The sequence below is a fragment of the Sceloporus undulatus genome, chromosome 3, assembly GCF_019175285.1.
Source record: "Sceloporus undulatus isolate JIND9_A2432 ecotype Alabama chromosome 3, SceUnd_v1.1, whole genome shotgun sequence".
NCBI classification, from domain to species: domain Eukaryota; kingdom Metazoa; phylum Chordata; class Lepidosauria; order Squamata; family Phrynosomatidae; genus Sceloporus; species Sceloporus undulatus.
Genome location: NC_056524.1, coordinates 268386370 through 268402629, shown reverse-complemented (window position 1 = coordinate 268402629; position 16260 = coordinate 268386370). Strand labels below are relative to the sequence as shown.

Below are 16260 nucleotides of genomic sequence, written 5' to 3'. Positions count from 1 at the left end.
AGAGAAGGGCTTCCCCAGATCTCAAGACATATGTAGAGTCATATAGGGTGATATGGTCCTTCAGATAACCCGGATCTGAGCCATTTTATCTTCAGTTATATTTCACCCATGGCTCTATTTCAGCCCTGTATGAAGGACAAGTTTTGAGTCCGTTCCCAACCTTACCATGTGAGGCTTGGCTTCTCGGTCCACCAAATCCACCTTCCCTGCTGTGGTCTTATAGTTCTCAAGGTCTTGCTGCACTTCCATATGTTCTGGGTTGGCCAGAAAGAATGTGTGTGCAGCATCGGCAGCTTTGTCCAGCTGGTTTAACTAGAAAGAAAGCAGAAAGGGGGAAAAAGAGGATTTACTATATTGAAGGAAAAGAAGGTATGTGTCTGGTGTGTACCTCTCTTAGCTTCTCTTGGCTTTATAAGTGCACATTGCGAACACAGTTTTGATTTTCTTAAGGGATATGTAGATTAAAAGTAGGTACAAAAGTAACAACTATATAACATATTCCATGGTACCAGGTTAGGACGTGCTTATGCAAAAGTTTTATGATATGGAGATTAATTAAGGTAAACATTAAGGTAAAGAAAAGATGGGAAAACTCCATGATAGGTAGAAACATATAAGGTCACAATGAGGAATTTACCCTTCAGTTTTCTCCTTTAGGCATAAAATAAAATCTTACTTAATTCAAGATAACAAAAACCTAATTCTTGCAGCAATCCAGCTCCTTCCTACAACAACTCCCTCTGTAAAAAAAACTTGTATGGACAGTGCCTTTGTTAACATTTTCCCATATGCTAGCACAAACCCATAATCACAGAATCACAGTATATTTGAGCTAGAAGAAGCCACCGTGGTGCATTAATTACTGTATTTTCCAGCGTATAAGACAACTGGGCGTATAAGACAACCCCCAACTTTTCCAGTTAAAATATAGAGTTCGGGATATACTCACCATATAAGACTACCCCTCTTCCAACGCACACCAAATAAATTTTTAAAAAACATCAGATTTGATTTCAATCTGATAATTTTAATTCAAATGCTTATGACATGCAGGTACTTAGCAGGAAAACTTGTATACAAAGCTTGCTTGGATTGGTTAGCTCTCCCTGCCTGCCCAGCCCTCCCTGTCTCCAAGACTATCAGAGTGGTATTGCAAACACAGCTTTTTTCCCCATACTACGGGTGTCCCGGACGCCTGCAGCTTGCTCTGACCTTCAGTTACATATGTGGCGACTGCAGATTCTCCAGTCTGGCTCAGATGTTTCAGCACCTGCCCTATAATATGACACCTGGCATATAAGATGACCCCCAACTTTAGAGAAGATTTTCCTGGATTAAAAACTAGTCTTATATGCCAGAAAATACAGTAGTCCAACATAGTTAATGTGCTACTGGGAGATGACCATCCAACTTCTGTTTAAAAATCTCCAAAGAAGGAGAGGTCCACTGTCAAACAGCTCTTGCAGTCAAGAAATTCTTAATGTTTGGGTGAATGTTTTTTCCTGTAATTTGAATCCATTGCTTTGCTTCCTAATCTATGGAGCAGCAGCAAACAAGCTGGTTCCACCTTCTACAGGATATCCCTCCAGGTATTTAAAGACTGCCATCATGCCACCTCTCTGTCTTCTCTTCTCCAAACTAAACTTATCCAGCTGCCTAAGATATTCACCCTAAGGTTTTGTTTCCTGGTGTAATCTTTAGCATAGTTTACATCTACTAGGAGCAGCAGTAGTCATAATCATCATCAAGTTGGAATGGACTCAAAGATCAACTAGTCCAAGCCCTTCTAAATGCACATCCATGCTCAACTCCCATTTATGTCCATTACAGTTGTTCTGCATATGCCACTCACCATCCAAAAACTGTGCATTCAAGTACAATGCACATTCATGGGCATGAACAATGTCTATCCATATACAATGGTACCATGTACACCACTCCATTTCTGGAACCTTCAAATGAAGACAGTGAAGGCAACATCCAACTGCTTTTGTAGGAGAACTTACACATGTGCAAAACACTGGCTAAACTCCAATGCCTATATTGTGACAATACCTTTACTAGACCATAACTCAAAAAAAGAAAAGAAGAAAACAACCCGCTCACCTCACATCTCTGTGCAGGCTTTGGAAAATGAAGCTTAATTTTCTTTTCATTTCTTTTCTTTTTTGTATGAAAAAAGCTGACACAAAGATTTTTGTTCCTTTTTGGTTGGCCTGATAAAGACATGGGCACACTATGGACTTTGAGACAAGTGGCATGGAATCCTTTGCAAGACCTTTTTCCACAAAATATGTTCCTGCATACTTTCTCCTTTTTGAGTAACTGAAGTTTTTCTCACTGCTGCCCAGGCTCATAAAACTGGCTGTTTGTTTAACTGGCAGTGAGAGAGGAAGCATAGCCCCATGTACTGTACATAGGGTTCAGCTGAACCTTGGGAAAACAGATGTCTGAAAGAAAGACACATGTTTCCACGGCAAGAGCACTATCCCGTAGGTTTAACCAACACGTACCAATTGGCTGAGCACCAAATGAAAACAGCTGCTGCCCAGTGGTTCACAGGGGCTAGTCTAGCGATGGGTACAGTGTGGCCCTTGGGCCAGATGTGTGCCCTAAAATCTGTTTTTGTGGTTCCACACATCCCCTAAATTACTGATTTCTGGAAAATAAAGAGAGGGCGATTCAGCTTATAAATATATTCAGACTCTCTTTCCACAGTTTAACATTTAAAAAAACAAACCACCTGCTGTAGATTTCTGACCACTTCTGACTTTTTTGTCTGATTTTGGGCATTTCTAGCAGAAATTTTGGAGGGGCTAGAGCAGTTGCCAGAATTGATCAGGAGTCCTGTTTGCAATCTTACACATGTGTTCCTTTGTGAAACTTTGGTGGGATGTTAATGTCAGTTGTGGAACACATGTATTCAGTTACAGATTGAGTCTGCCTTATCTGGAATTCTGAAATTTGAAATACTCTAAAATCCAAAATTACCCACATGGGTGACTGAGATAATGGCACCCTTGCTTTCTGATGGTTCAGTGTACACGAACTTTGTTTCATGCACAAAATTATTAAACTTATTTTGTATAAAATTACCTGCAGGCTATATGTACAAGGTGTATACAAAACATAAAGGGATTTCATCTTTAGACTTGGGTCCCATCTCCAAGTTATCCCATTATATATATGTAACATCTTTAAAAAATAGGAAATCCAAAACACTTCTATTCCCAGGCACTTTTGGATAAGGGAGACTCAACCTGTATAAGGCTGGAAATGGAGGGGCACATGTGCTGGTGATGTGCATGATTGCACACTGGAAATGGATGTGTACTAACATTTGGTCATGCAGTGTTGGAATTCACTAACAAGATGGTGTTGCATAATCACTGTGGAACTCTGAATATAAAGTTATGCTCCATCAGTGTAGGATGTCTGCCAAGACCCCATTTTAATACATGTGTAAAATATTTCTAGGACTGTAGGCATAGAGATTAAGGAGTACAGTGGACAACAACTTAAAAATCTTCATGCATGAACCCATTTGCAGTCATACACCTTTGGTGAGACTAGCAATCTGATATTACGCATGTTGACTCAATTGCACAAGTAGCATATAAAATGCTAATGGGAACATTAACACTGGGAAATTTGGCTGGTGCAATGAGGAAGGAAGCAGCATCTTTTCCCCTTCTGTACTGGGCCCTGGCCTAGACTATGATGGGCCTGGAGCAATGTTTTCATTGTCTATTTGTAATTTGGGGCTTGCAAAATTTTTCAAAAAGAATTGCAAAATTCTAATGTGATTGTTTTGTACAGAAAGCAGCACTTTCTGCCCAGACAACAGTCTTACACAGAAATATTATCATTTGTGGAGAAAACCCTATTTCCTGCCCAGGAAATGTTTTCCACCCAAACCAACCATGTGCGAATTCAATGCAGAATTTACAGTTCCAGCATTTTCAGTTTCAGTGTTTTCTGTGTAGGATACAGCTTTCTTCTGTACAAGAAATAATGTTACTGCATAGAAACATTATTGTGGAAAACAACCACTTGTGTATTTTGTGCAGAATAAGTACTGAATTGCAGAGATCCTAATCAGTCCAGGATTCTTCTTTTTTGGGTTCCTCAACACTTGAAAAACTTCTTTTTAAACTTTTTAAATTTAAAAACGTATTCTTTTCCCAGCCCAGGAATGCCTTGGTCCCCCTGTTACTTGGGTCTCTCCAGAGCAATGCCAAGCAGCTGTTTGCACATGTCCCACTGCACCACCCAGTCTGCTTTAAGTTACTTACTCTGAGATCAGAAAGAGATACTCAGTGTTGATCACATGGCTGGGGGCCTTGTTTTGATCTCAGAGTGAGCGACTTGTGGTGGTGGTGCCACAATGGGAAATTTAAACAGCCACCTGGCATCACTCTGGAAGACTCCAGGCTGTCCTATAAGATTCAGAGCAAACAGTGAGTTGTTTTAATCCATTGTAACAAGACCCACCATGATATAGTAGTTAAAAAAAGTTGCACTACTGTTGTGGATGATAGGTTTTAAAGGTTCTGACAGAACAGAGTAAGACAGAGGAACCAGATTTCATTGAAAATTCAGATTTATTCAAAACTAGCTGTCCCCAATGGAATTCCCATTCCAACAGAACTGAGGCCTCGAGCCAAAGAAAATGGTTACCTTTATAGGAAAACAAACAAAGAAAACTCATCTTCATCACCTCATTGGGCATTTCACACTCCAAAAATATAAATTTCCAGTAATCATAGCCCAGATACGTTAATACATTTAAATATACTTTAAAATACATTTGGCTACACCCCATTGTCCCTTATCAGCTATGTTTGCGCTCAGAGGCCCTTCTGCCAATGAAATTACATTGTCTATCAGTCTTTTAATAAGGCTGTTTGTTCCCTTTAGGCACCTGGATGAATGCTTCACCTTAAACATCTCTACATCTGCCCTCCCCCCTTCTTCATTCCACTCTCCCAGAAGCCTCTATTCTAAACTGTGAGTACTTTGGTTCACTCTCATCTTTTATTTCATACACACACACACTTGCATATTACCAAACATTGATATTTGGGTTTGTCCACCTCACTATGACCTTGGAGATCAGGGTTTGAATCTCTGCTTGGCCATAGAAACCCATTGGGTGATCTTGGGCAAGTCACACACTCTCATCTTCAGAGGAAAGCAAAGGCAAATACTGTCTGAAAAGAAAACCTATAAGGTACCCACATTGTAGATATAATTTACATGTATTGTTATACTGTTATATTATTATATTGTTATATGTATTGTTGTATTGTTGTGCTGTGCAATGACATTTGGTCAATATCAATAAAATTTGATTTGATTTGAAAATAAAACCCCATGATAGATTTGCCTTAGGGTCACCATAAGCCAGAAGTGACTTGAAGGCACACAACACCCATAAACACATACACACACACACACACACACACTGATACAATTCAGGTTTGGTGCTGACCTGGACCTACACTGTCTGGGCAATTTGCACCAGAACCAGGGAGTGGGCCCTGCATTATCCGGATTGATTGCCATGGGGGCATGGGGAGGATGTGTTATTTCACCCATGCAGACAAGGCTTGGGACCCTAGCCTACAACAAAACTGGAGCATTGCACCACTGGTAATCTGGCTCTGCCAACAGGTGCCCAGGGCCCTAAAATTTGTAAACCGCTTAGAGAGTGCTGAGTTCATTATTCAGTGGTATAGAAATGTAAATACTACTGCTATTGCTATTGCACTCTCTTAAAAACTTTTCACTCAGCGAGCATTGACTGTTCCTCCCCCTGAGACCAGCACAATATCCAGTGGCCAAAGAGAATCCTTCTGGATTTTGGTGCATAGATCTCAGATCTAACTGCCCCATCCAGAGGAAGTAGAGAGGTGTGTGGGGAAAAGATGCCCAATAATCTATAACATCCTCTGAAACTGGGGAGAAGATTAGATACAGTCAGCACTTGGTAACCTGTGTGGCTTGGTTCCAAAACTCCATATGGATACCAAAATTTGTGGATGGTCAAGTTCCATTAAACAGAATGCCATACTAAAATGGCAGCCCTTATATAAAATGGCAAAATCAAGCTTTTTTAAACTTCTGTATTTTTTGAATATTTTCAAACTGTACATGGTTGAATCTGTAGTTAACGAATCCATGGATATGGAAAGCCAACAGCATTTCCTCCTCTCTCCAGCAGCTGCACTTAAAAGAATCTGGTTATTGCAGCAAAGGACTTGGCTCAGTGGTGACTGCTAAGGGGATTATTGGGATTATCGAGCACACGGTTGCATCCCTGGGAGGCTGTAGCCCTGCCTTCAGGCTGCCTTGACATGAAGTGTATTTCATGTTCTGCATGGAGCACATCCTGGCAAACACCACAAGGTGAGTCAGCAATCCTCAAAGTCAAGGAGTTGCCCCACCTTGTACCTTTCGGGCACAAACATGCCCTGTGTCTTTCTTCCTTCTCAGAACTTCAAACCTTCCTTTGACTTTCCAGAGTGCTTTGCATTCTTTAGTGGCCACTTCAAGCAGCCCTTCTGAACGCTCTGGCCAAGAATGCATCCCAGTGGGAAATACTCGGCAATGTGTGTGTAAGGGTATGTGTGTGCAGACGAATGCAGAAGGTGGGCCAGTGGCCAAAAGGTCACCTCATTCCTCAAAAAGTGCTGAAAGGAGCAGAGGCCTTTCTGGAGACTTGCACCCACAGCTAGCCAGGTTTGCACAGCTCAGAACCATAGAATCATGGAGTTGGAAGGAACTCCAAAGGCAATCTATTCCAGCTGCCTGTCATGGAAGAATGCATACCTATAAAGCACTCCTGAGATGTGCCATCCAACCTCTGTTTAAAGATCTGCAAAGAAGAGGAGTCCACCACCCACTGAAGCAATCTATTCTAATGTCAAACAGCTCTTACGGTAAAAAGGTCTCCCTAATGTTTAGCTGGATTCTCTCTTCTTGTAACTAGTGGCTTTCCCGTTTTCCCTCTTTGCCATGAGCTGACTTCAGTTGTTGCAGAGTTAAAGTGCTAAAGGAGTTTGCACACAGTTAACTCTGTAACACAGAAAGGGGCAATCTCACCATTCCCAGTAGGCTTGGGAAAAAGCAAACTGCTGCAGCTTCTCCTCACTTGTATGTCCTTCCTCATCTATTCGTTTTGCCATCTGCCCACATTCCTATGTTCTTTGGCCACATTTTTTATCTGTGAAATTTTGGAGGGTATGTGATCTTTTTGCATCCAGCTACGGGGACGTAACCAAGCAGTTCTCTAATTCCCTTTTTCCCCGACCAGCTCCTAAAAGGCCATAGCACCTGCAGCTGGTAAATGGCAAGAATCTCTGCAACAACCAAAACGAGGCAGACTATAGCCATAAAGTGGCCTGCACATACCACTAACAAGGGTGGCTTCTACACAGTAGAAATAATGCAGTTTTCGACCACTTTATGTACTGTAGCTTCATTTTATGGAATCCTGGGATTTGTAGTTTTACAGGGTCTTTTGCCTTCTCTGCCAAAGAGTGTCAGTGCCTCACACAACTACAAACCCCAGGTTTCTGTAGAATGGAGCCAGGGCAGTTGAAGTGGTATCAAACTGCATTATTTCTATGGTAGATGTACCCAAGATGCTAGTCAAGATCATCTGTTCCTGACCAAAAGGTAAGAGTTGGCAGCCACATTGTTGAACACAACTCTGTTTCAACCACCTCTGGAAAGGTCTGGCTCAAAAGTCAAAGAATTTATCTCTTTCAGATGTTGATTTCAGTAGCAACCAAAGGTTGTATAACTTTTATTAGCTACATCAGCAGGGTTTTTTTTATCTGAAGAACTCTTTTGCAAAGAATGAGCCCATTCCATCTGGAAAAGAAAATTAATCTTGGTAGTGACAGTGAGGGAAGAATTAATGAAATCTATAAATCCCAGGGAAAAAGAACCCACTCCTCTCCAAAAACCACCCACAAGGGCCCCTAAAAGGCATTAAAGAAACAGGTTACATATCTGCAATTCTGATGTTTTCAGAATGGATTCAGCAGAGGCCAGATCCTTGTCTGCCAAGCGTGAAAGATTTCCGCTTGGCAGACAAGGCACTATTATTTATTTACTTCAAGGATTTATATCCTACCTTTCTCCCACATGAGATTCACTAGAAAGTGAGTAGGACTGTTGTGAGTGTGGGTGCTTGTCCTTGCGTGTGTGCTTGCCTTCAGATCACCTGTTGGCATATGGGCACCCATGAATTTCATTGGTTTTTTTTTGGGGGGGGTTGTTTTTGTTTGTTTTTTGTTTGTTTTGTTTTTGTTTTTTTTGCAAGGAACACTCAGAGATGGTTTTGCCAGTTCCTTCTCCACCAACAGCATCTTGGTTCCTTGGTGGTCTTCCACCATTGCTGACCCGGTCTGACCCTGCTTAATTCCAAGACCAGACAGGATATAGTGGCTTTACATTCGTGTGTGTGTTGTGTGTGGTTGTTTGCCTGCAGGTTGCCTCACAACTTATGGTGCTCATGGATTTCAACGGGTTTTCTTAGGCAGGAATCCTCAGAGGTGTTTTGCCAGTTCCTTCCTCTGAAAGCTAACCTACAGCACCTGTTATTTATCAGTGGTCTTTCATCCCTGTACTAACCAGGGCTGACCCTGCTTAGCTTACAAGATCCGATGGGATCCCTGCCTTGAGGTATTCAGGCTCTAGATATCAACAACACATCAAATGAAAGCCTCACTTCTTGGAAGATGAACTGAAGCATCTGGACCGGGCTCTACAGGCCAAGGTTATTCCAGCTCAGACATCAGAAGGGCTGCCAGGCCCAGAAAAAACCAGAGGAGTGAAGACAAGCAGCCACCGAAGAGAAGGTATTTTTACCATTCATCAAAGGAGTCACGACAGAATGGCAAATGGTGGGAAGCACACCTTCAAATGGTTTACAAACTGACAAAGAAATCCAGCAAATGCTTCGCTCAGCCAAGGACCAGAGAGACCCGCTCACAGCCACAGGAGTTTACCGCATACGAGCAGCTGCGGACAAGTCTCCATAGGGACCACCAAATGCAGTGTGCAAACAAGAATCAAGGAACACGAGAGACACTGCAGACTGGGCCAGCCAGAAAAATAAGCAGTAGCAGAACATGCCACTAACCATCCTGGGCATAAAATACTGTTTGAAAACACTGGGAAGCCATTAAAATCCACAAACACCTGGAAAATTTCAACCGGAAATAAGAAACCCTTAAAGTGAACAAAATTTGGCTACCAGTCCTGAAGAATAGCAAAACAAGGACTCAGCAAATGCAAATGGGAAACCATTCAATGTCAGGGGCTTTCCCAGCAGATAATGATCCCCAGTTAGCAGACACTAATCCTCTTTGGCATTGGCCTCCCAGCCTGAGGCCAGCCATCAGCACAGAACAAGACACATGGAAATCACTCCTGCATTCCCAGGCTCATACAGTATATATACACCCAATTTTTCCAGGCAAGGCATTCTCTGAAGATGCCAGCCACAGGTGCTGCTTGCAAAACGTCAGGAAGAAACTTTTCTGGAACATGGCCACATAGCCCGAAAAACCCACAAAAAACAAATGAAAGACCATTTGCTCCTGAGCTATCAGCCTTCAAAGTTCTGATGAAGAAAAAGGTCTCCAGTTGCTTATGGAAGGACACTATGATGGGTACCTCTCTAGGATCTGACCTCTCTAGAAAGTGAGTTCCAGAGCCTGAGAGCAGAGTTTTGCAGACCTCGATTGAGTCTTGAGGCATGTGGGTTTCCCTCTCCTAAATAAGGTCCAGACTCCTCGGGGTACCTTATACTGATGCAAATCCCCTTTGGAAACATTTCAACATTTTTGTGCAAATTCAGGATATCTATCTTCACTTCAAGGTTGTGGAAGCAGAGCTGCACATGCAGTGCCATTGCACAAGGATGCACATGGGAATCATGCATGGATGAGCACTGCCCATTGTGCATAGATGTGTAATTTTAGATTAGATTTTGTACTTTTAGTGTCTTGGTTCGGTTGCACAACATTGCCTTTCAGTGCAAGAATTATGTTGTGCAATTGATACGCAAGTGGAGATATATGCTATGAGAAATGCTATTTCTCAAACCCTCCAGTTCTTCATCATTTGGGCCATCCTTTTCTGCATTTTCTCCAGCTCTAAAGCACATTTTTCTAATGTGCTATCCCTATGACTGGCTCCTTTGCTATAAATGTACACCACAACAACTCCCAACAATTTCGGCAGCTCTATGAAAAATATGGCTCTAATTATGCACATGCACTAAATGTGAAACAAAATTAGGAACAGACTAGGAAAAGGGGATGTTTGGGGGAATTGTTTTCCAAATGCAGAAACACTCATATTTTATGGGTATCAGGAATCTGTTAGAATCCAGAAAGCCACAGATGACACAACACCATGGAAATACTGCTCCTCGCAGACAATGTTGCTGCCAGGATGAGGAACCCTTCTCCAAATAATGTGTAAGTGGTTTCTCATTTCCATACCAAGTGAAGCAGCCTGAGCATCTTTCTTCTGGAAATTCACTCTCAGACACATGGAGCTATGTGCCTTTTGCTAGCCCACACTACAAAACCACATGGAGGCAGGGATGTGTGTGGGCTGGGAGATGTGGACAGGTGCCCACATTTATAAACTTGTTTTTCTCAGAATTTGGAAGATACTTTCCAGTAGCAGTTCTAACCAACCATCTGGTCATGGCAGAAAGAGTGCAAATTCCTTGCCCAAAATTCAGAACCAATTTTGTAATTACCCCGCGGAGTTTAGCTGCCCCAAATTGAGCTAAGAGGGTATTTCCCTTTGGTTTGGCTAATAAAAACAGAAGGAGAGCCCAGTGACTGGTTTAAGGCTTAAAGGTCTGTTCATACAGTGGCACACTGGTTGGAAGATGATCAGGAGGACCATAACACCATCCCACTCATGTTCCTTAAGAACTGATCCTGAGTCACAGGACACTGGAGATAATGGACGCAATTCTAGATCAGTTATGTAGGCCTGGTACAAACCATTCCAAAAAGGCAGGCTGGCGACGGCCTGTTTGCCTGCAGAGAGACCCTGCAGTATCCAAACTGCCTGACATTCCTCCACCCCAAAAAAATGCAGAAAAAATGGGTTCGTTTTAGGATGGCACACACACATCATGAATGTGTCATTGGCACACTCATGACATAAGTGATGCGCAGTGACATGTATATGCTGCTCATCACATGTTATTATGGCGGTACCTGTGATGCCACCGCTGTGATGTGCTAGGGCTTTGGAGCATGCAGTTATTGTGCATTCTTGAACCCTAGTATTGGTGGCAGCACACCACTTTGGGCCCGCCTGTTACGGGCCTTAGTTACACAACTGCCTTAGTTACGTAGCTGAGTAGTGGCTGGACCCACTCTCCATACTCACTTGCCAGACAATAGCAAACTGTGAGTGATGGGGGTGTGTTCTCCTGTCAGTCAAGATACAGCAGAATTGCACTATCACCCCCACTCCCACTAGCAATCTCTGATGCTGATGATGCTGATGCTAACTGTCATCGTCGTCATTGTCATCATCATTTTTATAACATCCTTTGCACTAAAAGGTGGTACATTAGAACACATACAATCAAAAATGAACTATAAAACACAACACTATAAAATGCTAAAATAATATACTAATATACTAAAAACTAAAATAAATAAAATCTTCCTCAATCGCTACCGATCGCACCTTAGGCACACTCAGCAACTTAATTTTGTAAATTGAAGAGGAAAGGAAGTTCTTCAATCCTTCATGAAAATAGGTAATATCCTCCTCCAGCCAGAGGTGCAAAGAAAGACTGTTCCACAAATGTGGAGCTGGATCCTAAAAGGCTTGCAGCCTTGATAGAGCCTTACATGTTGGTGGAAGTACCAATAATCCTTTGTCTGCTGAACTTTAATTTCTAGATGATACATGCATGCTATCTGAGCTGCCAAATACTGGGGGAGGTTAAAGGGCAGGGCCTTAAATACCAGGACCAAAAGCTTATACTGATCCCTAGCCTGAACTGCTAGCCTGGTGTGATAATCAGAAGCAGATTCCTGCCACAATCCTTCCTCACACCGAAGGTCTCTCATGGGAGAGGGATGGAAACATCAGTTTGCTACACCCTGAGTGATAGGAAAACAGATCCCCATCGCTCGCAGTGGCTGCTGCTCAGTAAGTGAGGGATGGGGGACTTCTCCGATCCCTATCGATCTATCGAATACATAGGGATCAGGAATACGAAGCAGTTCTAAATGTGTAACTCTATGTTACACTGATTCCAGCCAACATACTGGCATCACCACTGTGGGCCAGATCCTCTGTGAATGTGCCCAACCACATTTCATAGCCCTCCAAACATTTGTTTATAACCTTCCAGCAAAGGGTGGAACATCAAACATATATAATCAAAAACAGGAATAATAAAATATAACATTATAAATATACTTGAAATCTTCAACATCCCATTTCAGCAACCTCAGGCATAAATCAGGTGCTTAATCTGGCAAAACAAAGGGGAAGGTCTTCAATCTGACAACCTGACAAAAATGGGTGAGATCCTCCAGAGGTTCAAAGGAAGAAGGTTCCACAGCTGTGACTGAGCTGTGCACATTGATGGAACAGACAATAATCCATTGCCTGCAGATCTTAAATTTCTGGATGATGTATATTGTGCTAGCTGAGTTACCAGGTACTAGGGGAGCCTAGAGAGCAAAGCCCTAAATACAAGAACCAAAAATTTGAAACTGGCCCTGGTCCAAACTGGATGCCAGCCAAAGGATCTACAGGAAATAGAGATTTAAAACAACCTGGAAACCATTGGTCCAGCTGCTAAGGGGCCAGTTGCTACTTCCCAGCATGAAAGGAGACCACTTAGGGAGCCAAAATTAGTTGTACAAACAGCCGAACGGAGCCAGGGTGGAAAATACTGTAAAGCATGCTCACTGTGTGTCTCTAAATGTCACTGACACAGATTCTCTGTTTGCCCCAGCCTAGAAAGAACACTCTTGTGTTTTATCTTAAACAGACAATTCCTTCTGTATCTTAGATGCAATCCACCCTTTCCACTCCTGACATCTCCCCATAGTCAGCCCTGAGTGACGATGTCAGATCTGCAAGGAGACGTTACACACTACATAGGCCACCACGGTTTTGGCATTTCTCCTTTCTGGCTTCAAGACTAGGACCCTGATGGTCGACTTCTTGGTGACGCAGTTTCCCTGGCTGCTAATGTTGCTTGGAAAAAAAGCCATGGGCCAGGCATCTGGGGGGAGGAGTATAGCAAACACAGTGCTATTTTCGGGTGGTGCCATGTCCTGGAATTTTCCCCCTGCAGTGACCTTGCAAGAATTCCAACAACGTCAGTCTCCTTCTCCAGCTGTCCTGACAAGTGGCTCTTTGTTGCTGTCCTGGGAGCCCATCCACCATCCCCGTCTTCCTTTGAAAGTCAAACATGCCTCATTCTGTAAAGAGCTGTTCAGAGAGAGTCGGAAATGCTATAAAGGGGGAAAGTCATGTAAGGTCACAGGTCTAGTGCCCTCGCCTCTCTTAAAAAGCTGGTCAGCAAAGATGGCTTCCTTCCTCTGTATTTCCTGACTAAAGAAGAATCTGGGTGCATCTGCACTGTTGAAATAATGCAGTTTGACAGCACTTTAACTGCCATGGCTCCATCCTATAGAATCATGGGAAAATGGGTTCTTCCTGTGCAAGGCTAAGAAATTTATTACAGCATGGAATAGAGTTTTATGGGGTGTGAGCAGCCTTTTCTGATCCTTGCAAGGATGGCGTCAGAAGCCCTGAGTCAAAGCACTTTGCAGCCAGTGACAGGACCCCATAAAATCCAGTGTAGCAAAACACATTTGAAAAAACGTGTTATGCTCATTGTTGGGATGCATGTGAAACACAGCTTCAGCATAGTGTCTTAGGAAGGAAAATTTGTCCCCACCCCTAAAAAAAAAATTGAGGGTCCAGGGAGAGAAAGTTCAGTTAGGGTTTGTTTACCCTATAATATCCAAACTCCTTTCACTTTTCATAGTTCCCTTTAGAGGTGAGGCCAGAGTGGGAAATCTGCCATGCCAGTCAACCCAACAATTATTCCTTGTAAGTGCAAGGACTCCATTCATTCACACAAATCCATGAAAAAACCATCATTGTAGTGAAGCCATCCTTTGAAACCACTACAATGATTCAACAGCTGCATCTGCACTGCAGAATTAACGCTATTTGATACTGCTTTACAGGATAGCTCAGTGCTATGGATTTCTGGGATCTGTAGTTTTGTAACAACACTAACACTGACATACTGCAGCCTTGTCCCCAAAATGAAAAGAAAATCTGAGAAATAGTGAATTATTTTTTAAATGCCAAACTCTGGAATTAATAGTCATCCTTTAACTCTCATTCTTTCCTCTGCTTTTGCCCTGGAAACTTTCACTTTGTGGGAAACTGCATTGCAGTAGGGATTTTAATGGAGAACTCTCTCATGAAATTATAATTTGGGGGGTGGGGGGAGCCATGAGAGTTAAACTGGCAGACAAACTATGAAAATTCATTACAGAATCTCTTCTACTAGTGATTTAGAAGTATAAAATAAAATGGAGAAGTATTATTTTTCTGCTCAGAAAATGTGTTTTCTGTGCAGAAAATGCTATTTTGGACACAAAATCACATGCAATTTTTATGCACAAATTGCAAAACAGCTTTGAAAGTGAGAATTTCATAGACTTTTTCTCAGAAGAAAATGGCTAAAATTACTCCTGTCTTGCGTCAAAGAGAAACTTGAACACCTGGAAGTCAAGGGAAAAATAAACTGAGCATCGTAACAATCTCTCCTCCTTCTTCAACAATTGTTTCTGCACTTTTCCATTATTTGTACAAGGCTCAGTCTATTTTGGACACAGCAATTTTGATCCACCTTCCTCCTAAACCAGCTGTGATTGTGGCTGATGTCCAATCACCTTAAAAGCATCTCATGTCCCATAGCCAGGAATGATGAGAGTAAGAAACACCCCTTGGCTGCTTAGAAGGAAGGTTGCCAAGTTGGCCCAAAGTTGGCCCAAGAGCTGATCATGGAACAAAGTTGACCCTATAAATGTCCATGATCTCATGCCAATGAGAAAGGAGAGGGATGAAGCAGTGATAGTTTTTTGGCATAAGGAAAAACAAATGAATTTACACCAGCATGGGCCTTTGGGACCATGCCCACCTGTATTTCACTTGGAGGTTCTCCAAAATCTCTGAATAGACTCTGCTGGATATGAAAGCGGTCAGGAGACAATTGAGCTCGGAGACTCCCAAGTAGTTGGAAATGCTTTGCTTTCCACACCCCTTGCTCCATGCTTGGCATCCATCAGGAGGAAACCCTGGGTCAACACAAGTGAATCTCCATATTCATTGACTCCATCCAAAATACCATTTTTGCTGAGGTTCATTTTCTTCACCTCTTGTTCGCTACTCATAGGAGCAATGGACAACCACCAGTGGAATCTCCTGTTCAGAAGGGTAGATTTCTCAAATCCATTTCTGCAGGGTCCTTCCTTTTTTCATCATCTAGGTGAAATTCTGCCAGTTCCACACAACTGTTTTTAACGGGGGAAAATCCACATACATTTTTCTGCCTGCTTTTCCATTGTATGTGTTCATGGAAACTCATTCCCATTTGAAGAATGGTGAAGAATGCTTGTGTATGTTACAAATGCACACTGGGTCCAAAATGCTCTTGGTGTCTTCCGCATGTATGTGTTGATAAATTAATGTGTAAAGTGATATGTTGTTGTTGTTGTTGTTATCATAGGGTTTTCTTGGCAAGTTTCTTCAGAGGGGGTTGCCATTGCTATCCTCTGAAAGAGCGTGACTTGCTCACGGTTACCCAATGGCTTTCCATGGCTGAGCAAGGATTCAAACCCTGGTCTCCCAGGGTCCTAGTCCAATGCTCAAACATTTTAAAAAATAATTGAAGGAATGCCATGTTGAAAATGAAGCAAACTTGTTTTCTCTTGATCCAGACACTAAAACACAGAGCAATGGATTAAAACTACAGGAAAAGAGATTCCATCTAAACATTAGTAAGAGCTGTTTGACAGTGGAAGACGCTGCCACTTTGGAAGGTGCTGGAGCCTCCCTCTTTGGAGGTCTTTTAACAGAAGATAGATGGTTATCTCTTGGGAATACTTTGATTGCCTGCCTACATGGCAGGATATCAGAGCTCATCCTCTGGAG

At 42.4% G+C, this 16260-nt stretch overlaps 1 protein-coding gene across 1 annotated transcript in view; it reads right to left on the bottom strand.

Annotated features, from left to right (window-relative positions):
• Positions 1–16260, bottom strand: part of P3H2 (prolyl 3-hydroxylase 2) — a 122910-nt gene that overhangs the window by 41860 nt on the left and 64790 nt on the right. The window contains exon 2 of the mRNA XM_042460953.1: positions 166–312. Coding sequence (XP_042316887.1) covers positions 166–312 — 147 coding nt within the window. The remainder of the gene's footprint in view (positions 1–165; positions 313–16260) is intronic.